This window comes from Hippocampus guttulatus, chromosome 23 (genome assembly GCF_054856545.1).
Source record: "Hippocampus guttulatus isolate MCC_2025c chromosome 23, RoL_Hgut_1.0, whole genome shotgun sequence".
Lineage (NCBI taxonomy): Eukaryota > Metazoa > Chordata > Actinopteri > Syngnathiformes > Syngnathidae > Hippocampus > Hippocampus guttulatus.
In genome coordinates, this window is record NC_141283.1 from 4730194 (window position 1) to 4758154 (window position 27961).

The following is a 27961-nucleotide window of genomic DNA, read 5'->3' on the forward strand; positions in this document are numbered from 1 at the left end:
AATTTTATTTCATTTTCATATCATAGCTTGCGATTCATGATAACCAAAAAATGCATCCACCTCAAAAAAATTACGATTACATGATAAACTATCATCATCTCTGTAAGATGACTTTGGCTTTTTGTATTAAAATACTCATTTCTTATTTATTCAGCTGCACCTGTAATTTGATTGGATTTTTTTTATATATACAATTTCCATGACACACTTTTTGCTGTTGTGCACTCATCGTGTTAGTTATCAATAATTCAAACAAAAATGTTTTGGATCTTCTCCGACCCTCAATATACTAACAAAAATAAAAACATCTAAAAGTACAAAAAAACCCAAAAAACAATCAGTCGTCATGAAAAGTGTCCAGGGATTAAGTACTTGTGTATTGTTGTTGCCATGGTAACAGTTGGTCAGGGAGACCGATGTTTTCGAAAGGCGCGCGGCCGGATCATCATGGTGACTTTGCGTAGCGAGTAATAGTCCGAGTCTCTCCACGAGTGCCACACGATCCCGTCAGGGCCCAGCTGACCTTTGGCCTTAGGCGTGTAGTGGCCTCCCTGTGGGACGCAAGCACGGCTCAGTTGGCGTTTTGAATAGATTCACACTCAAACTTGTCTCGCTTGGACAGTCACCCTGTAGTAGACCCCGTTGAGATTGGCATAGAAGCATTGGCTGTACCACCATCCGCCGTGGGAGATCTCGGCGCAGATGTCGCCGCTGTCGGGTGTGCTGAAGCCGTGCCTGTCGTGGTACCAGCCGAAAGAGTCCGCCGCGCTGCCGCTGAAGCCCGACACGTGCAGACGGTACCGGTGCTCCTCATCTTCTACACTGTGCCGCATGCGTGACAACTCATTCGTCAGTGACATTTCTTTTTGAAAAACCCTCGGAATGACTAACAGATCCCTGAAAATGGCAGCGCTGCATTGCTTTGGATTTGGGATCAGCACAGCTTTTCAATAGAAGATGAAGACCAGGGGTGAACCTTGGCTTGAGTCATCGGCATCGCTTTGGATTTGAGATCAGCACAGCTTTTCAATAGAAGATGAAGACTAGTGGTGAACCTTGGCTTGAGTCATCGATGACGAGGGAGAGAAATACCAACCTCACATCACACCCAAAGAAAGAGTATGTATTATTTGCAAAGCTTCTCAAACTATTTACACCAAGTACCACTTCAAAAAATACTTGGAGCTGCAACTAGCACATTAATATTATAGTGTAGTAGGTGTGAATGTTCATCAAAGGCAGAGGTTGTAATCCTAAATTTAATATTTGATGTTGTTGTCTTAATAGCACAACCGCCTACATATCAACACAAATGTGTTTTCTTAATGTCTGCATAGATTTTGAGTTATCCGTGAAGGTTGAATCATGATTTTTTTTGTTTGTTTTGTTTTCCAAATGTGTTAAAAGAATAATAGGCAGCTTCGCTATAAGTCTAACAAAATTTGTGTTGGCCACTGTAACACTATGCACAGATTTTGACAAAATGATTTTTTTTAATTCATCAGGATGCTGGCCAAATTGACTTTATTTTTGTACCTCGGAAATGAAATGATTAATAAATATAATTTAATCCAAATTTTTCAGAAAAAGCTGAAAAAATTAACATAGGCCAATATTTTGGAGTGGAAAATAAAAAGCTGCTCTGAAAAAAAAATGAAAATGTATTTATTAAAATGTTTTCTAGATGCAAATGTATTACGATGCTGCAGTTTATGCGGTGAATGACAAACACCATGTAAAAATAAAAGCCAATGACCTTCATGTAGCGAGTCAGCATCGCTCATGACCCATTTATTAAAAAGAACTTTTCTAATGTCTCACACAAAAGCGTTTCTTTCGAGTGGGACGCACCTGAAGTGCTGATAAAGCGCGTGCTTGTGTTTGTTGCTCCAGTCCTCCAGGTCTATTCGCAGGCTGTAGTCCCCTTGGCCGCTCAGTTCGTGGATGTGGTCGTTGCCCAGCCAGAATTCGGAGTGGAGGTCGCCGAAACCGGCCCTGTATTCGCGCCAGCTGCGGTCAAAGCTCACAGAACCATCCAGCCGCCTCTGGATCACCGTCCAGCCGCCACCTGAGCACAAGCGAAACATCACGGGAGGCAAGTGAGTGCGGTTGTGTATGATTTGTTTTTAATATACAATTAGGTTGCTTCGGTGACACTGATGTGTGCTTAGCATTTCCCACATGGCCTCATTTCATCGTGTTTCTCCTGATTGCACTGATTCCAGTCTATGTATGCATATTTTATTTTATATAATTTTTTTGTCCAATTAGCTTTCAGCATCTATGTGTTGCCATGTCAATCAATCTCCAAGGCCAGGGGTGTCAAAACCTATTTTAGTTGAGGGCCACTTTGGAGTTACATCTTCCCTCGGAGGTCCGATGTGACAGTGAAACCACAAAAATGTTTCATCATCTCATCGCATTATGACTTTGGATTGCAAATTAATGGATTACTTGTTTTGAAATCAGTTAACTCTAATAGTTTGTTCAGTTATTCTTCAAGTGAGTGTAAACAGGCTATCAAATGTATTGCCGAATCTCAACGTTATTACATATGAAAATTTGACATTTTGGTCCAGATTTGAGCAAGATTAATGCAAGTTGACACACGTGATTTGCTTTTGGGAGCCATATAAAATGACATGGCGGGACGGATCTGGCCTTGAGTTTGACACCTGTGGCCTACCTAGGCCCTTCAGAATCAGTAGCGCTAGCTGATGTGATTAAAAATAAATTAACGACGGGACCGTTCCTTTAATCATTCGGATTACAAATTTGCCAGCAAGGTGGGCCTCGATGATGTCAGCATGATTCTGTCGTCTGATTGGTGAATCAGATCGAAACTTGTTCCAGACAACTTCACCTGGCAATATGTTTGTTGCCATCTGTAGTAATGATGCCTTCTAAAATCATGACACGACAGCGGTAGTATTAAGAGGCGCCCGTTCAAATTGTCCAACAGATTGAATTTTACGACGCCCGAGTGGACAGATTTGCGACTCACCGTCAGTGTCCATATCGCAGTAGACCTCCACCGGCATGCCCGCGAGCGACGGCACCACAGTGTAGACGCCTGACCTCCTCACTCCGTTGTAGTAGATGGAGGCGCAGTCGATGGGACAGTTCCTCATGTGATGAATCGCTACAGGAAGCCAGATATAGCAACTCAGTGGGTACGAGGCACCCTCTTCTGGAAGACGGTTGTACTTTTCAGAAAGATGAAACGAACCCGGGTGCAATGCCTGCTGGGTACTCATGAGAGAGTTGGGCCGGACGATGTTGATCAAACACCCGGGATTCTTCTTCACCACCTCCACTAATCGACTGAGGTTGTGAACTTGGTTCTAAAAGGTGACACGAGCGTCAGAGAAATGACTTTCTGAATACGTTAAGAGTTGTCCAATAAAACAAAAAGGATACAATGTCAGAAATTCTAGGACATATTGAGACGTGTCAAGTGAAAATAAATGTTTTGTAAATTTGACAAATCACAGAAAAGAGTGTTGTGAACAAACATGCTAAATTTGAATGATTAAAAAAAAAAAAAAAACACCCAAAATGTCAAATGACTTTTCCACGTCGTGACGACGAGGCACTCTAAAGTGGCCTCACCAGTGTAAATCCTGATCCACACGTTTGCTGTCACATAAGACTGAAAACCCCCCCCCCCCAACAACACTTACTTACGCCTTTCATTCCCATCTGTGAAACAAACATGCACTCCAGGTCAACAATGAGGCACTCTAAAAGCAGCCGCACACTCGATAACAGCTGATCTGTTTTCGAAGGCTCATCCATTTTGAGTTTGATACCTGCAGGTTAAGGATGAGCGTTCCCTGTAGATGCAGCAGGCTGGTGGCCTCGGCGTAGTGCGCCTCCATCTCATGGAAACGACGCTCCAAGGTAGCGTTGAAATGGCTCGCATCGTCATGCTGACACCGTGCAAAGCAACACGCCGTAAGCTTTCCTTGTGCGGACACCACACACATACACACACGTGTCCCGAGGCCCTGTTGCCGGCCGGGCGCGACATCACATGTCACGTGAGTCCACCTTTGGCTCAGCGCTGTGTTTTCTCATTGGCTCAGTGGATCATGGCGCATGAGGCTAATCCTGTTAGTTAGCGAGGTCAAGGATATGTTAGTGGAGGGAGCGGGGGGGGGGGGGGGGGGCGGGGGGGGTCTGCCTGCTGACACATTACGCTACGCCACTTGCTTCTTGCAACCGTATCATATAGTGGAAACCGGAGAGTGGCAGAAACAAGACGCCGAGGGGGGTAAACTGAAGGCCAATCCCGCTTCTGACACCGTGGCAGGATTGGCTGTCATGTCAACTGATTCGTCATTCGCCATGGCGCTCTTGAAAACAATGAAAAACATTCAGGCTTAAGATGCTGCACCGGTGTCAGAATTGGGGTTGCAAGACGGTGCACGTCGGTGTCAGAAGTGCTCCCGGTTTACTTTGTTGACGGACTCATCTGCCACGTCTTTCTTGGAAACCGATCCCAATTCTGATACATCTTTGGTGTCAGCAGGACTCGAAGACAGTCCCACTTCGGATGGCAAGTTGATGTCAGAAGTGGGATTGGCTGCCCTGTCGACATACTCGGCTGCCGTGTCTTTGTTTTGAAATCAATCGCGCTTCAGATGTCACTTTGGTGTCAGAATTTGGACAGTAAACGAATCCTACCTCTGACACCACGTTGACACATCTGCTGTGTCAGTCATGTAAGCCAATCCCAAATTTTGACCCCCAACATGACATCAGAAGTGGGAGAGGCTCCCGTGTCAAGAGATTTTTCTGCTGTGTCCCCGTGAGCATCCGACTTTTGGCAAATTTTTAGTTGTTCTTTGAAATCACTCCAACTTCTGACACCGCATTGGCGCAGGATCGGCTGCCGCGTCATCGTACTCATAGGCGGTTTCTCATCTTTTAACAAAAGAGCGAGTAGGGCGAAAAAGGCTTTCCACCTGCATCTCGAAGGCCTTGATGCGATGCCGGTGGTTCCGCAGCTCCTCGCGCAGCTGTGAGATGGTCTCCTTCAGCGCCGCCATTTGCTGCTTGCGCTCTTCGTTCTCGTGCAGCCAATAGGAAACCTCGTCCGTGCAGCGGAACATATCGGGGCAGCGTTGTTCGTCCAGCTGCGGCAGCGTGGCCACCAGGCGACACATGCCGTCCTCCATCAGCTGGAGATTGGCGAAAAAGGGACAAGATCCGCCGTCGTCATATGTCTGCTCACTAAGGAGTCACTTTTTCTTTGCATGACCTGGTTGGTGTATTCCCCGCACTGGGAGCCGCCGCCGTTGCGCTGCGTGGTGGCGTTCAGCTGCTCTGCCGCCGCCCCCGAGAGAAGCACCAGGAAGGCCCACAGAGCCGAGCCCCGAGCAGGGGGGTCAGCCCACCGCATGGCTGCCTACCGTGGCCCCGTGCTCGACTTCAACAGGTGAGGCTCTGCTGACTCAGCCTAGCAGGAGTAAGACGTTTGACACGTGTGGCAAAAGTACTCACATTTGGGACTAAGTGGCAGTACAGATACAGTAGTGTCTTGAGATACAAGTTTAATTCACTCACCATGTTTGTAACTCAAAACCCTTGTATCTCAAATCATCTTTCCCCATTGAAATGAATAGAAATGCCGTTAATCCGTTCCTACCCCGTTTGCTACATTTTCTGCTTAAATTAAGTGGACATTGTGCTGCTTCTGGTGTTCACAACTTGGCCACCTGGGGGCAGTAGGATGCAGACATATGCACATACCATACGTGGAGAGACGCACTCGGATCCTCAGTGCAGCAGTATTAATCATTTTTCGCCGAGGAAAAACAAAATATGCCTTTGAGTATTGTTATATTAAGCGAGGGGATAAGGGTTAAACATGATAAAAAATGTGTACCCCCTCAAAAATGCTAAATTAGCTCTTAATAACAACAGGGGAAAAAAACTTCCTGTTTTTTAATTTGAACTGCACATTTTTGATGCTCAAGCAATGTACAGTTGCATGAAAAATGTACTCAAGTGCAGTACCTTGCCATTCGTCAGCATTTGTAGGACACTCAATGGAGCTACTGACCTCACTGAGAGACAACCTCCGACCCCGTCCTGGGCCCTGCGCTTTGGTGCAAGGGCCCCTTTCCATGCTCCACGTCCTCCTTTTTCCTTATTTTTATTTTTATTTTTTTGTTGCCGTTGTCGCTCTCTGAGCTGCTGTGTGGCTGTTTGTGTCTTCTGGCGTCTTACTTTGCGCTCTCCCTTTCACTAGACATCTTAGGCCCATAATCCTCCTGTAAGAGGATTCACGCACAGTGAGAGAAAGAGCAAGGCAAATGGGGAGGTGGTGTTGAAATTAGAGGAGAGGGGATGTGCATAAGAGGAAAAAGAAACACATCCACTGTACTTTTATTTTTCAATTAAGAAGTGTCCTGTAAAAAAAAAAAAGATTTCAAGCACGTGATTTCAACGAAATTAACTTAAAATTAACTTAAAATGACTGTCATATTTATTCTGGTATGCATTACTTGAGTATGTTTTTTTTCTGATAAATATTTACTTTAGTCCCAAACATTTTGTAAAAAAACAAAAAAACCCCATTTTTTTTAAGTTGGCTTTGTTCTGTGACCTCAAATCATCTGCCCCTTAGAAAGGAATGCAAATGCGATTAATCCGTTCCTACCGCCCCAAAAAACAATTGTGTAATCTTTTTTTGAATAAGGAAAATGACACTAATATATTTCACGACAGTGCAAACATTAATTAAAGAGAATGTAAAGAATCGAAAAGTTTACATTAAATTTTTAAATTACATTCAATGGACATTGCGCGGCGACCAAAACATTTTTTCAGAGGATAAGTTGCATACATTCACAATACTTGCACATTGTATTACAGTGACGCCTCGTTAATCCTTCGCGGTGTCGCTGTTTCACAGATATTTTTCGTGCATTTAATTATTTTTTTTTAACAGTATATTGTGTGCTGTATCCTGATTGGCTAAGGGACTGTGACTAATGTTAACAGTGTCCAATGCCTCATCGCTGCACCCTTGCCAAATTTTCTCTGTGACAAAACCCACAATGTCACTAAAATGTTCTGTATAGTATTTCTAAAAACTGTCCGTTTTTAAGCAAGAAAATGCTTCTTTTTTTTAAATGCTTGGGCCTGAAAAAAAGGTTCAATCTTTGTTTCATTCAATACAGTTTTGTATACATGGAAAAAATGAAGATGACTACTTCACAGATTTATCACGGATTCTGTTTGGAATGTAGCCTACACGATAAACAAGAGATTACTGTATTTATGTATTTATTTTTATTTATGAATAATTCATTAGATAGTTTCTGTAATAAATCTTTTTGAGCATTTGCAAAGGTTTCTAGCCCTCCCCAAAACCATCAATACTTTCCAATTATGAAATATAAACTACAAAAACTGCAATTATTAAATAAAGCTCGAGAAGGCAAAAAAAAAAAGTGCTGCATTGATTCATTCATTTGGTCATTTTATCATACCACATTTAAATCCATGTACTCGTTTTCATAGGGGAAAAAAACATGATTTCATGTTAAGTCTTAAATTGATGATTATGAACAATTTGAGCATATCCAAGACATTCTTTCAGGCTCAGCTGTGCTTTTTTTTTTTAATGTATATGTACACGGTCACAAATATATGGTAAATGATTCCATGGCTTAATCCCACTCTAAGAACACTTAATATATTTTTATTATGGCATGAGGAAATGAGCTGAAGCTTCACAGCTTTCTGTGCATATTCGATTATGTTTTGTAACAGACCGGCTAATCCTTCTCTTAGCTCCCAAGGGCCCGGCCGGGGGTGAGTGGGTGTACGAGGGGTGTTTATCCTATTATGACGCCAATCCGCTAGTTCCGCCGCTGGCTCCTCCACATCCTGGACTTGCTCTCCGCTTCCGAGACGAGGTGACGACACTCTGCCGGTGACGTCACTCCGCTTCGATCAATCCGGTTGACTTAATAAACCAAAAAAAAAAAAAGTCAAGCCTGTCGTAACCTAATTCAGGTATTGAACATTCAACAAGGACAATTACAAAGACAAAGCCTTGAAAAGCAAGCACGACATACCAACTGGAGTCCATTGGTGTATTCGGGAGGGTGAAGCAAGGGTGACGACCACACGGTGGCACTGTTGTGCAACCTAATGACCCGGCATTGCCTTCGCGCTCAATCATGAATTGTCTTTACCCATGTTAATCATGCGAAGGACAGACAGACACACACATATTTTGCCTCGCCGCGCTAATAAGAAGTTTAACATCACTACTCCTCGCAAGTACCATTTCATTCCCCAATTAGTTGTGCGGTGCCCCTAACTAACACATGAATGTGTCAATAATGTGGCCAACACTGATTATTTCCACACTAATGATGTTGCACAGTGGACTGTGAAGTGTTATCGCACCGGTTATCAAGACATCCCCACTCACAGCGTGTGGCTGTTCTCAAAGCAGCAGGCCGAATGTTTCATCAGCGTTTCTTGGCGTCGTCCGATGACGTCAGTCGCCGATTGTGCTGTTGCATCCGCGGCTTTTGTCCAAAGTGGACTGTTTGCTTTTTAGATATAAAAAAAGAGAGAGAGAGAGAGAGAGAGAGAGAGAAAGGAGGTGGCAATTGAACTTACATCACAACTAGAGGACAGATTTCTTGCCAAAATGGGGTCAAGAGAAGGGCACGGCTGGCAAGATTCACAGTGAAAAATCAAAACAAAGTCAAACTTCTGTCTGCAGTGAATTCAGAGATTTGTCTGTGAATACAATATATATGTTCAAGGATAATTGATGAAGAAATAGCGCGAGCATGAACCACTTGATCATTTTCCTCCTTTTTTTCGTGGCTAAAACGAAAGTATTACAACATATGACAAAGATAGTGACAAATGGGGGGGGGTGTCACTATCCTCCCAAAAACAGCCCCTCAAAAAATCTGCAATGTTTCTCTCTGTTGTGAACAAAAGGACAAAGTGCTGCAAAACAGCCACTGTGTGGACCAGGGCTTCATGCTGGCGCGACTGTTTTACAGTGCCTCGTTGTTGGCTGTGAGTGCACACGCTATTATTATTATTTTTTAACCATTCAGATTTGCCACGGTAGCTCAAAACACTTGTCTTTGTGATACGCCAAATTGACGAGACATTTCATTCTACAGGGACGTTGAAGGATATTTCCCATTGGTAACTCAATGCAAGCAATGACGTCTCCACCATGACCTTGTTTTATCGAAGTTGAAGTTTTTTTCTTTGGTGGGTGTGGGAGGGGCATCATGCAATCATTGCGCTTTGTTCCCACGTCATGTCCCCGACACGGACACCCGACCGTGACAGTGACACATGCCTCACAGCCTTTTTGCTAATCAAGTGTGGAATAAACGAATGTCTTGGGAGGGACGATGTCCCAATCACGCCGAATTCATGCAACGGCGGCGACCCGTTGCGGTGTCCTTGAGTGAAAACTTGAAACTACACTGACACAAACAAGCGTGAGCTCGTACATGCAGCCACGAATTACATTTTGTCGTGACATTGCCGGGGTAACCATGGCAACATGCCAGCACGGGCACGAAAGGGTGACAATGAAAGGGGGGGGGGGGAGAAGCATTTTGGCTGTGCTCGGATGAGATCAGGGTGAAAAGGACTACAGGTGGACAGGGTGACAGATGTATTACCCATAATGCACTACATCATCCTCATGCATGCACACACCGCTTAAAAGTGTGCATCAAAGCTTCCTTGCATTCTCCTTCTCTTGCATAGTGAAACTGGAATTTGCGATGTTTGTGTGTGTGTGTGTTTGTAGGCATGAGCATTTAGTCGCCCATTATGCAGCCCGTTGATGTGTAATTAGACATTTCTGACAGCCCCGCCCCCCGTCCCCGCTCCCACCCCGCAATCCACCTCCACCCACCCAGCTAGAATCATATTACTGTGTTTTGTTGCATTTCCAGCAACATCACATTCGTCGCATCAGCGAAAGCTTTATTACGCTTATATCAGCCACTAAATATTAATTTCACTCAGCAAAGACTGTCTTAAATTGCCTCTTTTTGGGCCTTTTTATGATTGGTTCCTGTTGTGGCAAAGTGCTGAGAGCTACTCTTTCTTAAGTAATGATTAATGTGAACACACACACACACATATATATATATATATACTGTATATAGATATATACTGTATATACAGTATATATATTTGGTATATAATATATAAATATATATACATACATACACACATACTATATACCAAATATATATATTGGTATACAGTATTTATATGACATACAACGAGGCGCTCCAAAGTGCCCACGCCTCACCCAGTATATGACCGGAACCTCCCAGCGTGATGATGCAAACCAGGCTTTGGATCTCATCTGTGTACCTAATGAAGTGTCCAGTTGGTTTTCCGGTGGCGCCATTACTCGCAGTAAATGGCCCCTTGTGGTTTTTTGACACGGGCACGCTAAAAAGCCTCGGCAGCGCTGCTAATGAGCCATCCACTTTATGCAGCTATCAAATTAAAAACCCACCGCAGATGACTCATACGCTGACATCGGACGTGAATCCCCGGCTATCAGCAGTTTGCATTGTTTGCAAACTAACAGAGTAGACACGGACCATAAGCTCCTGTGGTAATCCTTTTTCGGACTCTCATCCTTATTATGAAAACATGCGGCTTCGACATCTGGATTCACGGGACCCACAATCTGCTCTCCTGTTACAGCCAGTGGGTCACGTGATCAAATTTATGACCATGGGAGGGCCGCCGCACTATCAGCACTTTGGATTTATGAGCGGTTTAGCTAATCGGTCACCTCACATGTCTACTGCCATGAACACATTAGTCAGTCCGGGCCAGGAAGGCCTAAAAACCATCAAAATGACTGACCTTGATTTACATTCATTTCATATTTGTTCCGAGAAACTCAATTCATTTATGCCAAACAGTCTATTCTCTTCATTTTGAAGCGTTTCTCTTGTCTGCACTCCTTCCAGCACATGTATGTGGATGAAAGTTTGACGAGCAAAACACGTAGGTAGCGACGTGTATACATTTAGAAATCATAACGCTTCACTGAGACGTCTTAACTCATCTCTGAGCTTGTCAGTACGGCACTAATATTCGTCATTCTACACAGAGGATAAAGAAGATATGACTGTGGAATGTCGTTGAGTAAAACTGAAAGTTGCCAACCCACAATAAGTACAGAGACATGAAAATCATCAAATGTGTTAGTACTCTCTTACATTACAAGATTGCTTAGGGCCCGCCCTTGCCATTGACAAATCATTGATGACAGTCCCACTTAAAATCTTACGGTCTAATTGTTATGAGCAGTTTGTTGTCATTCGATTCCCCTTCCCAGCGTTTGTTGTCCTGACGCAAGGACCTGCTGCGCACCAACAAAGGGCCCAACATAAGTCTAATGAAATCAATATTCCCAAACGTAATTAGGATTCCACGTCAGCGAGAAGAGAAGGTTAATTGGGTTTTGCGCAAAGTCTGCCGACATGCACGTGGACGTACTGTACACGCGAATGACAACAACAGATGTCTTTCTTGTGGAGGGTGAGAAGGTGGTAGACGGGAGTCGAGTAAAGGACGCGGCCCGTGTTTGTTTTTAATATTGAAAAGAACTCCCAATGTATCCCAAATCATCTTCTCCTGTTGAAATAAATGCAAATGCCATTAATCCGTTCCTGCCGCCCCTCCAAAAAAAGTTTTATAAAGTTGTTTTGCGGTTTGTTTGTTTGGGGGGGGTTTCCGGCAGAAAGCACAGCTATTTTGTACTTTATACAAAATATTTGGTAATGACTCATTTAAATAGAATTGAAAGATTTAAACAGTTCGTGCATCATCTATTGTGGCTCCTTCTGGTGTGCGCATATTCTGCAAGTCTTGCTTGCCATTATCTTATTATATCATGCGTTTTGTGTTCCTTTTTTTTTTTTTTTTTTTTTGTATTAAGTCCGACATCGCTTTGCATTCAGGAGCATAAACCCTTTAATGCACCCTGTAAACCGATAACATGATAAGTTGTCCACTGTAGTAACCGCTGTTACTGAAAGGGTTAAAGTGATGACAATAAAACATCAACAATATTTCCACGAGCGCGTACTCTAGCCCCATGTCGCTTCCATTCCAAACGTTATAAAAAGTCCTTTGTATGGTTGCCGTGTTCCCCCCGCGTGTCCCCGGTACGAAAGAGCAAAGGGGAATTACTCAGCCCTCGTTTCTTGTCACATCAAAACACATAAGCGGTAGTCAAATTGGAGGAAATTGCTTTTGAAAAGTGCAGTCCGGCTCTATCTGGGAGATGCACAACTGCACGAAATATGTGTGTGACTGCAAGGAAAGCTGCAATTAGCGCCGTAACGATGCATCCTACAAAGACAGGCGCAAGGGCCGGCAATCTGCGAGTCACGTGAATTTTAATTGGGACATCAGCCCTTAAGGATGAAGGCTCACATGACCTTGGCGTTTCGCTTCAAGGTCCTCCTCTCCGTGAATGCTGATGCCGCATGCAATTTGCCCCCGGGCGAGCCTTCATCGTGATCAATCACCAAAGAACCGCCGCTGGTGTCGCTTATTTATGATTCCGCCGCTTGACGCCAATCATATCATGAGATGTGGTGAAGCAGCATGTGGTTGAAAGGAAATGTTTTGGCCCTTTTTGACTTTTTTTAAATTTTTTTAATTTTAATGGTCTCTTTATTACAAATCTTCACCCATTGAGAGCAGGTCAGCAGTAGATGAGGTTCAAGATGATTATTTTTCTTCAACTCAAGATCTCCATCGGTCTGGCAATTTTGTCTGCAGGGAGGAATAGGGCAGGACACAAACCTAACAGGTCCAATTGACTCGCACAGATTGCCCCGTTGAGCTCCGAGACGCGTATTGATTAGCCCGTGATTGTCTCTCAGTGCCGTTTGAATACAAAAGCTTTTGTTGCACCTGGATATTTAAAAACATAGGAAATCACGTTGTTTTCGCTTCGACGGTCATCAACGCTTTCCGAGTACAACATCAACTCAGCTTCAGGGACGAATCTGCTCTCGTCATGTTTCTCGCCTTCAATCAAATGGTCACGCTGTGTACAAAAAGTCTTCAATAGACGGCAAGGCGTATTCCATAAGGCAAGCTTTTATCAGCACTCAAGGCAATAACAAGCCTGCTTGGCAACGGTCCGACAAATTGAGCCATCGACGTGTGTAACATGCTGTCAAATCAGGTGTCAAGCCTTCAAAATAAAAGCATGGCAGTCAATACCAGTGTCACCACACTTTATTTTGGCCATATGGCGTTTTATTTTTATTTTTTGCAGTCATAACTATTTTGAGCTTGTTTTTTTTTTGACAGTTTGGATGATGAGCCACATGCTGCTTCACCACCCATGTAGTAGCCTGTCATTTCCATGTATGGGACTGCATCAGCACATCGTCGACCCGACCGTGCAGGTAACCGCACGGGCTGGTTTTATAAGTGAGCCGTTGCGTTTGTCCTCTCACTCAGCGCTTGTCAGGACCAAAGCATGCCCCCCCCCCTCACTTTTATCCTCATTAACCCCCCGTTGCTGCGGTGCACTGGTCGTAAGAAAGGTGATACTGACATCCAAGCGGGAAGCCAAAGAAGAAAGAAAATGAGCTTGTCGTTTCCATTTACAACATCAGACAAACGTGAGAACACCGCCGTTAATGTGTAAAATGCCGGCAACAAAAGTGAGCACACCCCTAGGTGAAACCGTCCCAATTATCACCATCATTGTTTTGTTTTGCCACCAATATTTTATAGCTCTTCCTTAGCCCTCTGGACGGTTTCACTTAGGGGTGTACTCACTTTTGTTGCCAGCAGTTTACACATCAACGGTGTTGTACCATGAAAGGATATGATGAAATCTTTCCAAAAATGTGTGGGCTGTACTCTTTTTTTTTTTTTTCGATTATGGATGAGATGCCCCCAATTCCACTGCCCAGCCTCCCCAAAAAAGTAAAAAATACAGTGCTCGGGAAACACGTCAGGAAGTTGTCACACGCCCCCGCTGTTATTGCCCCATGAGTCATGATGCTAAAAGAATCTAAATTAATTTCCTCCCTCATTAGTTGACACCAACTACCTTTTAATGGCATAACAACTGAAATATTTCCTTTTTTTTTTTTTTTTTTTTTAAATTATTATTTATTTTTCTGTGTCACTCAAATCATTTGAAAGCGATATTGAGACGTAGCGAAGGCGTGACGCCGCTGTCAGAGCACAAGGGAACGTCAGCAATGAATCAAATTCACCTGAAATGAAGTCATTTGGTGGGAGGCGCTGTGTTCAGGGAAACTGGGAATTTCAAGCTTCTGTATAAAGAGACACTGACAATAGACGGTCTCGACATCATGTAAATACACTCATCTAGCTTTTGTTTGTTCTTTTGTTTGTAGTTTGAGGAACATTTGAAACTCATTTACTATTTCCCAGCCATCCCGAATGCAGCATGACTCATCAACTGCCACAAAGAGGGGGGGCCAAATCGTGTCTTCAATGCCGAGCGGTTAGGAACCATTAGGAGGTCATGTTGTCATAACACTCTCGTCAATTTCCTGTAGCTGATGCTGCCTTCAAAGTAACTGGGGAATATTACGCATTTACTTATCTGGATCCTCCAACCATCTTGACAGTTTATAGAAAGACCACGAGCTGAATGCTAACATACAATGTGAAATGCCATCAACAGGCTAACGGAAATTAGCATAGCTCGTAATTAAACTGCTGCTTTGACACACGGCGCAGCAATGGATATAAACAGAACATTTAATAATACTCGCGGGATCAACGATTACTAGTTGGGGACCTTCTCTGCTTCTTCTTCTTCTTCTTGCTATTCATTTCGCTTCATCTTTCCGAGTCGATCTCAGTGCTGCTGGTTATGTTGCGGCACTACACCGAGTGCACGTTCTAAATTTGGGAAATTTGCGGAAGTTGTGTTTGCAATGTTTATATGGAGAATGTCTATCAGAACTATTATAAATCCACAACATAGTGGAATTTATGTGATTTGCCAACTTTGCAGATGACTTGTTCAGGTCAGCCACCATTTTGAGAACAAAAGGACGCCATGGAATTAAAAGAACATGCGGCCTTTTTTCACGACGTCTGTTCATGGATAATTCTGCCATAAACGTAATGAGAGCATAATGAGGCAAATCCAATTAATAGCTTGGCTTTTGTTGGGGTTTTTTTCATATTTATACTGTGTTATCGGTTCTATTGCAGTCTCACAGGCTGTTGGCGGCTAACTCACTACATTAGCTTGTTTGTTTTGTATTGCTTCTTATTATTTTTCCCTCGGCACTTTGTTTTGCCTATAATAATCCTAGAATTACATAATCAAATCAAAGATAAAGCGTAAAAATATTTGTGTGTCACGATATAGCCGTCGCAGCTTTTTCTGGTGCGCATAAAATGGCCACCAGGTGGGCAATATACTGTAAAACCAATATATGGACACACAAGCGCAAGTTTTGCTGCTACTGCAATTGACTGCGGCAAAATGAGTCTTTATTTTTTTTTTTTAGCAGAGGATAAAGAATACACTCCTGTTATCGCAAGGCACCGCTGCATTTTGTCATACGGATGATGAATTTTGAAATAAAATAAATAATAAATAAGGACTCTATGTATTGCACGAGTTAAACAAGCAAAAATAAATCAATGAAAAGCACTTGAAAAATAAAAAGAGTTTGTAAAAAATGCAATGGAATTGCATTGTGCTCAAGGGCTAAACACAACTGAGAATGTACTTAGCAAATGAGGAAAAACAATTAATAAATTGAGTGATTCATTCTTGTGCCACTAGAGGGAGCCCGCATATCACTAGTGGTACTCATACCACATTTTCAGAAGCACTGCTTATTCGAAATATTTATTCTTTGGGGTTCTTTCCTCACGTAAACATTCAAATAGGTATTCACTGCGCAGTAGAGTTCGAAAAGCGCTATTCAAAACACTTTTGTTCGAAATGTGATGACTTTCTCATTACTATCATGAACATTAAGGATATTACATCACAGTTTCTATTGATCGCATTCGATTGTCTGGCTTGTGTCTCATTTCTTGCTTTTCACAGCGATTCTCCAGAATAGTTGCTGAATGGATGGATCTCGTTTGACTGTGCGTGATGGGTGTCTCTCTCTCTCTCTCTCTCTCTCTCTCTCTCTCACTCTAAAGCAAGCAAGCACGCACGCACAGTCAGCGTACTCCAGCGTTGAAGGCAGACGACAAAAAGTCCTCCAGCAGCAGATCCAACGGGCTTCCCCAACACCTGGATGGATTTGACGGAGGACATTTCCCGCCCTCCCGCGGCGCCTCGGCGTGTCTAGCAGGTGCGGAACATCATGTCCTACCCGCATTTGTCTCTCGGCCGGAGACGACACGCCGGAGGAGCCATGTGGAGCGCGCCCACGTCCATCACGCCTGGCAAAAATCAACAACAACTCCAGTGAGGAAGAGGAGGAGCAGGAGGAGGAGGAGGAGGAGGAGGTTAGGGGGTGGGGTGGGGTGGGGGGCGCCGAAGCACTTTGTCAAAGATAAGATCTGTCGAGGAGGGAACCAAGAAGAGAGGAGATGGTCGAAGAAGTAAGTGCGACAAATGATTGGCAAGCAAGATGCTATCGGTTCAGTTTTGGGGCTGCAGACGAAAGTGAATGATGCCGTCAGGAAATTGGAGTTCTTTATTCATTCGGTATGCGTCAAGGCAATTGATTTTGCTATGGGTTTGAACTGAAAGAAAAAAAAAGCTCCTGTCAAGGCAAATGATAGAAATAAATACTCATTATGCATTACTATCGCATTTATTAGATTTTTTTTGTCACCACCGTTTCTATTTTTAATTAGATGACTTTCTATTTTAATTTGGTCATTTATTTTGCATTTGCATTTTGAGTTTATCGTGATCATTCAAAGACTTTTTAAAATGTTATTGTAACTTTTGTTTTGTTCGTCTAATTTTTACGGAAGAAGATGAGGGCCAGGGAAGAAAAAAAATAAGATTCTCACTTTTATCGCAGAATTCTGACTTTATTCTCAGAATTTTGACTTGAACCCTTTCGGGGACAGCGGTCACCGCAGTGGACAGCTTATCATGTTCATCAGGTTGCAGGGTGTATGAAAGGGTTCAAGTCTCAACTTTTTTTTTTCTTCACCGGCGTTGATCCTCTTCCACAAATTTTCCGGACCTTTGAATTATTTTAAAGATTTTTTTTATTTCTATGAATTATTATTAGAAGTAGTTATCATAGTTACTGTTATCATTTTCGCCCCATTTTCCATTTCGGGATTTTTATTTCCCGATTTTTTTTCCAATTATATAAGATTTAATTTATTGTTTGCATTTTGACTCCATTTTTGTTGTGTCATATATGGAAGTATTTTAAAGTCATGTATATGTGGTTGCACTAGAGCTTGCATTGAGTAAGTGTTTATTGGCTGGTTACTGTATAAAACACATTAGGGGGAGTGCCAGAGAGTGGTTATGCAACTGCAGCCAACCGCCGTAGCCGGTTGAGGATGTTGTTATTATGAATATTTTAATATTTGATGAGCTTCCCCGGTATGGCGGCATCTAATGTCAATAAGTTGATGCACGGTGGTACTTAGAATCTATTCTGGCTACGACCTGTTCCACTCCGGCTGTGTTGCATCTTTTGGTCCACATAACATGAAAAATTAACTTGGTTATGTAATACTGTTGGTAGTATGAATATATGAAGGGAAGTCGTTCAGTCTGAGGTCCCCGATGCTGACACCGCCGTGCTTGAGTGTAGAGATGCTATTGGTCAGGTGATGACCAGTGTTCAATTATTGTCTCATCAGACCACAGAATTTCCTTTTGTCATGTCCCGAGAGTCCTTCAGGTGCCATTTGGCAAACTCCAATGCGGGGTGCCAGGTGCTCAGGAGAGGCTTCATTCCGGCCACTCTACCGTGCAGGCCCGATTGGCGGAGTGCTCCATGGATGGTCGTCCTCCTGAAAAGTTCTCCACTTTCCACAGAGGATGCGCTCATTGGAACCTTCAAAAACGGGAGATTTTCTTTTTCTGCACCCCTCCCCAGATTTGCGCCTCCTTTGATTTTGTACTTGCACTTTCACTTCTATAGACAGGTGTGTCGCCTTTCCAAATCACATTCAATCAACTGAATTGAACACAAGTGGCCACCACTTAAGCTATTGGAAGCTCTCAAGGATGATTAGGGGAAACGTGATGCACGTGAGCTCAATTTTCAGCTCGGTGGCAAAGGCTCTGAATATTTATGTACTCACTGCTCTGGATTAACCCTTTCGGGGTCAGCGGCCACTACAGTGGACAGTTTATCATGTTATGAGGTGCATAAAAGCGTTAAATCTAAACTCCCTCATCTGCAGTGGCCGTACCTGATCTCCTTGACCCCAAGTCTGCCGCCCACAATTCCAAGCCCCGCCTGTCGTTCTCGGCCAAGCCGGCGGTGCTGATGTGCGACGAGGAGGACGAGTGCGGCGGCGCCCGCGCCACCGTCATGCGTTGGAAGACCGTGTCAGCCATCTTCTTCCTGGTGGTGCTCTACCTGGTGATCGGCGCCACCGTGTTCCGCGCCTTGGAACAGCCGCACGAGAGCTCCCAGAAGATGGCCATCTTGGCCGAGAAGCTCGAGTTCTTGGCCGTGCACGGCTGCGTCAACTCCTCCGAGCTGGAGGATCTGGTCAAGGTAAGAAAGATGATGCGCTTCTTTTTTTGCGAAAATTATTTTCATGTCAATTGCAATTTTCATGTCAATTGCAGTGTTCTGTTTTTTTTTTAATGAAAACGTCAACTATTTACTGTTTTTGTGCTCAGGCCAAAGCCTTGTCTAATATATTTGTTTTATTGAGTCAATCCATCAACAAGTCTGATAGAAAGTAGTGCTTTGTCGCCATATAATGGCAACACTAGGTAATTATAAAAGTCTTCCGTGGGACATTAATTGCTTGCGGATTTTCAATGTATGCGATAGGGAATGTTTCATTTTTTTCCTTTGGGCATGTTCCTTTCAACTTTCAATCAAAACATGTTTAAATGGCCGCTAGAAATGCGCGAGTCGCTAGCTGGCTCTCGAGCGAACTGAGGTGTGGGTCCACATGACAAAGACACTTTAGGTTAATTCTAAATAACAAGAATTAATCTGCATAACATTTAGTAGATTAAAAAATGTCCACCGAGCTGTTCTGGAAACTGTGGCAACCAGGGAAGATGCAGTTTCGGGGTGCCATCTTAGCTCGCTAGCTAACAGCAGGCTGTCGTGGTAGACCTATTGCTTTAGGTCACGTGTTAGCATACGCTGAGATGTGTTTTGTGTATTTCAAGGATACGCCATCCAATATGCATGTACTGTTACATGACTGTCCGTTTGTTTATGCACCATTGCTGCATCTTTTTCGAAAATGGCTTTCTTCATCCTTCTGATTGGTTGCGATTCCCTAAAACAGCAATCTCAAACTCAAGGCCCGGGGGCCAGATCCGGCCCACCACCTCATTTTATGTGGCCCTCGTTTATAATTTAAAATTCTCATCTGTAATAAATAAGAAGGATATTGTAAGCATTTTCTTGCAACCAAACCCGTCATGACAGTAACTTAAACAAAGGTGGAGTAAACCGTTATTCTTGACTTCTTTGTATGGTTTCAGTCACAATGGCCCTCCAAGGGAAACAGTAACTAAAATATGGCCCACGGCAAAAATTTGACACCCGTGCCCTAAAAGTTACAATTGCCGTTAAACAGCACCACCTGTTAAACTGAATTGATGCTGATGATGATGACATATTACTAGTTGCATTGTTATTATTATTGCAGTACCGGTATTTGTAAATTTAAACATAAAGGGAAAAAAAATTACAATTCATTTAAATTAATTGATGGATGTATTATATTACTAGTGTATGATTACAAAACCTAATAGACTAATTACCACAAATACTGTTAACTAATAATCGTAAAAGATACCCCCCCCCCCCAAAAAAATAGGCCCAGTTTTTCTACTATGATGCGCTACAGCTCCGTTCATATTCTCGCCTCTAGTAAAACTAATGCAAGCACTCCGCAGAGATCTCATTTATTCTTAACGACGTGAACCAAAGGAACACTGATTGATTTTATATTTATTTCTCTCCCGGTGAGGGAAAAAGCATGTTTGGCATTATTCAGAGAGAGCGAGAGAGAAAGTGTGAGTGTATGTGTGTGCGCTTTTGACATCTCCCCGGAGGTCTTTTCTTCCCCCCATTCAAGTCTCACGATTGATTATGAACACAGACACAGAGCCAACGTACAATCGACTGTACTGTTTTATTGACTAAAATGACCTTTACTGACATTTCAAGTGGCAGAAATTCCTTCTCGTCTTTAGTCATTAAGTCTGGGAAAAGATAATATCGATAGTCAGGCATAAAGTAGTTTAAGATATCAAGTCAGTTTAACCGTGGGACATAATTAACACATGCAGGGCAATTACAAAAAGAGAATATAACAAACAAGGCATAAACCAGGGGTGTCAAATTCATTTTTTTGTCACCACCTCCACATATGACATACACAGCAACATTTAGATGCATAGCTAGTTTTGACATCAGAAGTCAAGAATAATGGATTGGTCGAACATCGTAATTATTACATTATACTGTATATGACAATTTCAAATTTTGGTTCAGAGTTTAGCAAACATCATGAAAGTTGAATTGCTTTTGCGGGCCACATAAAATGATGTGGCGGGCCAGATCTGGCCCCCGGGCCTTGACTTTGACACCTGTGGCATAAACGTATAGTCAACCATAAAAGTCTGCTTGGACAAAGGGAAAAAAATAGAATTCAGTAGTGAGCATACACGCTGAGCGACGGGCTTGGGTGTGACCCTCAGCCGTGTGGTGTCGTTTCAACTTGAGGGACATCAAAAGGCAGCGCTCGCTGGCAGCTTCGAGTGGGAAAGACGCATGAAAGAGAAGCAAAGAAGCGCCCTGCCGCAGACCTTCTCGGAAATCGACTGATTGTGAATGAGATCCCAGTTGGGACTCGAAAGGATCGGTATCTGACCGATAGGACTCCGAACAACTGGATGGATCGCATCACTCTAAGCGGACTGTTGTCTAAACCTTTATCTGAAGAAGAGGCGGCAGACAGACGAATTCCGCATGACGGCGACACCACTTAAACTCCGATCACGTGGAAACGCAGTTGATCATTTTCTTATTCATTTTTAAAAAGTTCCCCATGAAATGGTTTCAATAATGCGTGTCCACACCAAGTTGCTGACACGCTGTAGTATCCATGCCAGGCCAGAGGCGGCGCTGTACACATTTCTTGACGATCGTTTCCCATTAGGCTTGGGGAGGACCTTTTTTTAAATTTTTTATTATTGCTTGCCTGATAACTTTGAGGAAAAACTCTTTTGTGTTACTGCAAGGTGTAAGGTTTTGTTGCCAAAGCATCTATTAAGCCTGCAGCCAAATGTTCTTTTTGTTCTCCACTGCTCTTAATTAGCTTTGCTTGGATGTTTTCATCATCTGTCGAGCAATCCTCGCGAGGACTCATGCACGACCGCCGCCGCCGTCGCCACCTTTCCATTGTTCAACATTTATCGTGTTTATTTTGATTTCCCGGCTCCAGCAAGTGGTTTCCGCCGTCCGAGCAGGTGTGAATCCCTCGGGAAACTCCTCCAACCTGACGAGCCTTTGGGACCTCAGCTCCTCGTTCTTCTTTGCCGGCACTGTCATCACCACTATCGGTGAGCTTCATCGGCGAGTGCTTGTGCCTGTAGTACGATCGCAATTTTATGCTGAATTTGGCCTTGTGTGGTGCAAATGAGCAATCCGACAAACTTTACTATTGAGAAGCTCATTATCGTATCTACAGAGTTCCCCCACTTACCGCGGTTAACGGAGACCCTGCCGCAATAAGTGAAAAACCGCGAAGTAGGGTCGGCTCCCCCGCTAGGAATTTTTTTGTAAGTGTATGTGAGTACCAGCGTGTTTAAAATATGCAAACATGTGAGAGAGACAAAGAGACTTGTGTTTGTGCAATCGAATGTACGCTCTGACGATGTTGCCGCCGTTAGCCTCAAGCTAGCTCCTGGCCAGCGATCCCCACGTGTTTAAGATAAGACAATTAATCGGAGGACGCGAAGAGATTCTCGTGCCGTTGCGCACTTGCACCCATTCAAGTGTGTAACTCGAACCGAATCGATTGCTTGCCGCTTGACTGTTTGAAAAGAAGCCGACTGGTTTCGCCGCCAAAGTACTCGAGTGCACTTTTGACACGAGAGCACAATTTGCTGTTTTCCTTTCTTTCCTTTATTTGCTGCCAGCAGCCGACCCCCCCCCCCCCCCCCCCCCCCCCCCAGAACAAGAAACACTCGGCCATTCAAAGCCATTGACACATTTCTCCCATTTAGTGTCACTCCAGTCCCCAAAGTCATTACGGGTCGCCCTGAAGTCATTTTGACAGACAGAGGGACTGCATTAAAACAGCGCTCGCGCGTCATTAAGCGCCGTTTAACAATACACCGAATCAGCCGCAAATAACCTGGCTGAGGGATGAGACTGTATCTTGCGTTTCAATTTGAATAAAAAGGACGCCGTGTGGTCCCCCGACAGGGTTCGGCAACACCTCCCCTCACACGGAAGGCGGGCGGATATTCTGCATTATCTACGCTCTGATGGGGATCCCCCTCTTTGGTTTCCTGTTGGCGGGCGTGGGCGACCAGCTGGGCACCATTTTTGGCAAGGGGATCGCCAGAGTGGAGAAGATGATAGTGGTGAGTCTCTTGTTTGCCTCCTCCAGCCTTTTCGGAAGCGGTGCGTGCAGGTTTCCTAGTTGCCATGCCAACAGACTCCCGGGATACCAAAATAAAATACAGACGGATCCCCCTGATTTGAAAATGACAACTGATGGCGACTTTTGGGCTTTTATTTGTGCAGCTGAAGTTTAACGATAACACGCATGGATGACATCTTCCGCGGGTTTTTATTTCATTCATTTTTTATTTATTTTTATAAATAAGAACACTTTGGCAGGTTTAATTAGTCATGTTTGACATTAAATATGAATTAACAGGCATGAATGGATAAAAGGCCATCTGGTCGCTTGGGGAGAAGTTGGTTCAATTTGGAATGAGGACAATATAATGTCAAACAGGACTCGGTGAAGATGAATTCAATGAAGTAGGCTGACATTTAAAACCTATATTCTAATATTTATTCCACGAAGTTTTAAGAATGTACAGGTATACCCAACAGGCCATTCTCAATTTTTATACCCCACTCCCTAAAAATAAAATGTTCGAACCACATTTCATTTTCATTTAAACCACTTTACATTATGCACAGTGTGAACATTTACGTTGCACTTAGGGTAAATGTAAGGGTTTTTTTTTTTTTTTTTTACTTAATGGTCATGTCAAAAATTGTCTTTGCAATAATATGCTATATGCGACCCCACGAGTCAAAACGCGGCATTTTCATTCATATCGTAAAATGCAACTGTTTTCACATCCGTCTTGGGCGGCGGCCATTTTGACACTTGCCGTCGACTGAAAATGACATCACAGTTGCTCATGCGACATTCGAAAGCTGATTTTTTTTTTTGAAGGGGTTGGGCGACGCTTCTGTATTTTTCAATACTGTACTTTTTTCTATTTTTTGAGGGGGGGGGGTCACATAAAATGCACGAAAATCTCAATCTCGGGAACGACGCTCCTCTCGTCGTCTTCATCATATGTTTATGCCTGCCGCTCTCATGCTTGCTTTGTGACTTACGTAATTGGGGGCGCAGGGGGCGGTTGCTAAGAATACGCACCGCGCGAGGAAAGACCGAGAGTGGTGTGAGATCTGTGCCGCAAGACGGCGGCGACAGACCTCAATCAATGAGGCGCATCATTTTTTTTCCAAGGTAGAGCCTTGGAAAAAATTTTGCGCCGTTACGTTTCGGCCGGTTGGAGGGGGGAAGAAGCTGGGCCGAGTTGTTGTCCTGTCAGCAAATTATTCCCCAAAAATGGTCACATCAAATGGAACAAACGTACAATTGAGATGAATGCATTCTGTGTCGATGTGACTTTGTACACACGTTACGATGCAAATTAGGGCTGTCAGCGTTTAATATTTTAAAAATCGATGCTTCTGTTTATTCATATGATAAAAATGTTAGTTTGCATTGAAGTGTTTTACAAAACAATTTTCCCCCATTTTACTGGTCGTGAACCAATCATTGTTTATTTGGTATTTAGCGATTAAAAAAACACACACACACATACAAAACAACATTTAAGCAATATCACACAAGAGGGACAGATTCTGTTTTCTGTTACTGGTTATTGTCTTGTTTTCCAAAGCAAAAGCAGATGTTTGCAAAGGTCTTTTTTTTAAATTATACACAAAAGATAATCATATGTTAAAGAAATATTACTGTTAAGAGGCTGAAATCAGAGGATTTGACAATTTGTCGGCTTCACTGTTGCGGGGGGGGGGGCTTTGCCCGTTAATGCCCACCCCCCCAAAAAAACAGGTCATGTCTCCCTCTAAGCCCCACCCCCTACAGCGTAGCCTTTTTAGACTCAAGACCCTGAAAAGTATTTCTAAATGTAGCATTAATGCGCCTTTCATTATTTCACTTTTCACTATTTGGGGGGGGGGGGGGGGCTAAAAGGCTAAACAGTTTGTTTGTTTGAGTTACTTTGGAGTCTAGCATGAGTCGCCCAGCGAGCAGCCGCTTTAGAGCGCCTCGTTGCAGTGCCCGAGTGCGTGCACGTCACAGAGAAAAGTCTGTCGGAACATAAAATCAAAGTGATATTCAAATGTGAGCGCTCCGGTGAAGTCAACTCCTCGCCGGTGTCATTCCCACTGGTTGTCTCTGCCCACAGAAGTGGAAAGTCAGCCAGACCAAGATCCGCGTCATCTCCACCTTGCTGTTCATCCTGTTCGGCTGCCTCATCTTCGTAGCGCTGCCGGCCGTCATCTTCAAGCACATCGAGGGCTGGAGCACGCTGGAGTCCATCTACTTCGTGGTCATCACACTCACCACCATCGGATTTGGAGATTTCGTCGCCGGGGAAAAAGGTTCTCTCTGTTTCCTACTTTTTCTTGCAATATTTTTTTGACTTCATATCAACAATCAAAAATTGGGCGGGATTTTATTTTAATCACATTTTTATATCGGATGTCAAGTTTTTTTCTTAAACCACAAATGTGGGTTATAAATTTTCATGAAGCTGATTATTTTTTTAATGACATTTTTTTGTTAAACATCCACTTTTTTCCTGAGATTATAAAGTTACTCTTGTAAATGACACAAAAAATAGCACACTATAATAACGAACACTGTAACATTTTTTTTGTCCAATTAAGATTTTTTTCAATCGCAATTCGGTTTTATTTCTTGTAAATTACACCTTTTTCATAAATTGATGACATGTTTTCAAAATGATAAACACCTTAATTATATCACAATATTTTTTCATGTAACATTAAAAAAAATAAAAATCGGACTAAAATTCCAGCCATTTTTCTTTTACATAATATGACAGGCTGTTGTTTGGTCCCAGTGGCCCTTGTACCTCTCATCCTGCTCCTTATCTTAAGCCAACAGTCTCAAACTTGGGTCTTAAACTGGACAGTGATTTTAAATTGAACCGGCAAATTGGTGTTGTTGTTAAATTCAGCTTCTTTCATCTCAGGCAGCTTGCAAAAGTAAAGCCTCTCCTTTCTCAAGAGCACTTTGAAACAATAATTCATGCCGTTGTCACATTGTCGCAGCTGGATTACTGTAGTCAGCCAATCCTCCATCAAGCATCTCCAGTTGGTCCAGAATGCTGCTGCTCGCCTCTTGACTGGTACTCAAAAGAAGGAGCTCCCGATACAATTTAGAGTTCTTTTTTAAGATCCTATTATTTGTTTTCAAATCTTTAAATGTCTTTTGAATGTCACCTGAAGATCGCCTCATTGCACTTTGACACTCCAGAAAGCAAAGAGCGGCAGGTGGGAAGTTTTGTCGGGCGGCGAGCAAAGTAACACCTAAGCCATGTGACTAAATTCTCCCGAGCGGGCCTGATGAATATGGATTAGCGTGTGCGTCGATAGCGTCAATTTAAAAAAAAAGTCAACTCACCTGTCGCTTTATACTGCCTAACTGCACCAACTCCACTTTGGCATACGTTCAAAATCGGCCACTTACGTCACGTCAAATGACTCAGTCGGTGCCAGACGGCTTTTATTGAAGGAACGATGCTGCACTCAACTCTTCTCATGAACTCCGCTCATTTACTGGAAATATATATTTATATATCTATTTTTTAAATGTACGTTCCGCTGTCTCCTCATTTCCTGAATTAAGAATCAGAACTTACATAAGAACAAAAAAAGTTTGATTCAGGTTTTTCTCTTCTCGCTAACTGCGTACTGCTATGCTTGTGCAGGAGGATCCGAGAGCCCGGAGTACCTCAAGTACTACAAGCCGGTGGTGTGGTTCTGGATCCTGGTGGGTCTGGCCTACTTTGCCGCCGTGCTCAGCATGATCGGGGACTGGTTCCGTGTCATCTCCAAGAAAACCAAGGAAGAGGTATGTGTGTTGATTTTTGTTCTCATCATAATAGGCAGGATGTGTCACGTTAAAGCCATATGAAGGGCTTTTCAAGACCCTGTAAAGTGAAATTAGTTTGGAAAAAACACATTAGTGTAACTTTTTTACCACAGAGGATAGAGAATATATGATATTGGCAGTCAACTTGTTCAACCCTGTGTTTCTTAAAGGGCTCCAAAACCGCGACTATCGATGCCAATCGTTAGCATGTCAATGACGTTTTCGATTTTATGCTAGCCTTAAGCTAACGGGGGGCTTTCTTTCGGCGCTTGTTTGGTTGTTTTCAATGCTGGAAGCCCAATTGCCTTTGTTTGACGTTTACTTTGACAGTAAACCTCATCTGGGAGCGGCAAGAGGGAACTTGAAACCTTCCCTTTCGTGAAGAATCGTTGACAATGTGCCACCCTTTTGCTTGTTGACAAAAGAATGGAGTTCAGGTCACTAGCGTACCGGTTGTTTGAATTGAATATTTATTTGGGTCAAGTTGATAGAAAACCGTGGGAAGCAGATGTGACTTTGCGGGATACAATTATTGCCTTCAAACACAATCCAGGCCCGCTGTAGAGTAATAATAAGCCACATCATTGCTCGCAGCAGCTTCATCATTTATTTACATGATGAACTGTATAGAGAGAGCATCGCACGGTACCGTACTGTACATCCACGGGCTGTCTCTTTGCGTTCACAACTGCTTGCGTCTCCACGCTTCCCCCCGTTGGGGAATTGCTGTTTGCCCAATTAGGTTTTCTGTCCCTGCCGGGGCGTTCTGCTGAGAATTCCAAGATATCCAAAGTGAGAATGAGGAGGTGGAAGCACATGCTCAAACAGTGTGAGGCGCGTGGGTGAGAGACATACGTTCTCACCTAAATAGGCTGAAGCTTTAACCGAGCACGCGTCAGAGCCTTGTAAATAAATAAACAGGCCGCAGAGACCCGACGGAGCGCCTCAATTAATAGGGCGCTCGAGACGGAGCGAGCACGTGAAACACATTAAAGGATGCGGGTTTCCATACGTGTTGGTTAAGCCTTGTCCAAGTTTTTAATGAGGCTTCATGGATGGACTCAACGGAGCGTGGGGCTGGAAATGAATCGAAGCGTTTTATTCATCATTGCTATTATACTATCCTGCTCTTCTAAAACTAGATTTACATCTAGTTAAAAATACTTAATATTATTAATTAATATTTAACTTAATAATATTAATAAATTAATACTTATTCTTTGTCAGGTTCCTTAAATTCACACATTCTTTGGGCCTAATCTATAATTTATATATATATTAGATAGATTTTATAGATTAAAATATTTAATCTAATTAAAAATGCAAC

General features: G+C 43.2%; 2 protein-coding genes across 4 annotated transcripts in view; one reads left to right on the top strand and one right to left on the bottom strand.

Moving 5' to 3' along the window:
- Window positions 1-6238, bottom strand: LOC147185830 (angiopoietin-4-like). Its single transcript, XM_086104354.1, has 9 exons — window positions 6071-6238; window positions 5267-5464; window positions 4971-5186; window positions 3813-3932; window positions 3230-3344; window positions 3005-3142; window positions 1852-2068; window positions 627-822; window positions 1-551 (listed from the first exon to the last, which is right to left on the bottom strand). The coding sequence occupies exons 2-9, from the start codon at window positions 5405-5407 to the stop codon at window positions 405-407; spliced, it is 1290 nt and encodes a 429-aa protein (XP_085960480.1). The 5' UTR covers window positions 5408-5464; window positions 6071-6238; the 3' UTR covers window positions 1-404.
- The window catches only part of LOC147185831 (potassium channel subfamily K member 2-like), a 27836-nt gene continuing 4965 nt past the window's right edge, over window positions 5091-27961 (top strand). Inside the window, exons 1-8 of one of the 3 annotated variants that reach the window (XM_086104355.1) lie at window positions 5091-5443; window positions 13381-13478; window positions 16234-16504; window positions 18427-18746; window positions 21673-21790; window positions 22659-22819; window positions 24920-25115; window positions 26471-26613. In XM_086104355.1, the coding sequence (XP_085960481.1) occupies window position 16504; window positions 18427-18746; window positions 21673-21790; window positions 22659-22819; window positions 24920-25115; window positions 26471-26613 (939 nt within the window). In that variant the 5' untranslated portion in view covers window positions 5091-5443; window positions 13381-13478; window positions 16234-16503. Of the gene's footprint in view, window positions 5444-13380; window positions 13479-16233; window positions 16505-16583; window positions 16642-18426; window positions 18747-21672; window positions 21791-22658; window positions 22820-24919; window positions 25116-26470; window positions 26614-27961 lie in introns of those variants that run through there. The other 2 variants (XM_086104356.1, XM_086104357.1) reach the window with 2 other exon arrangements.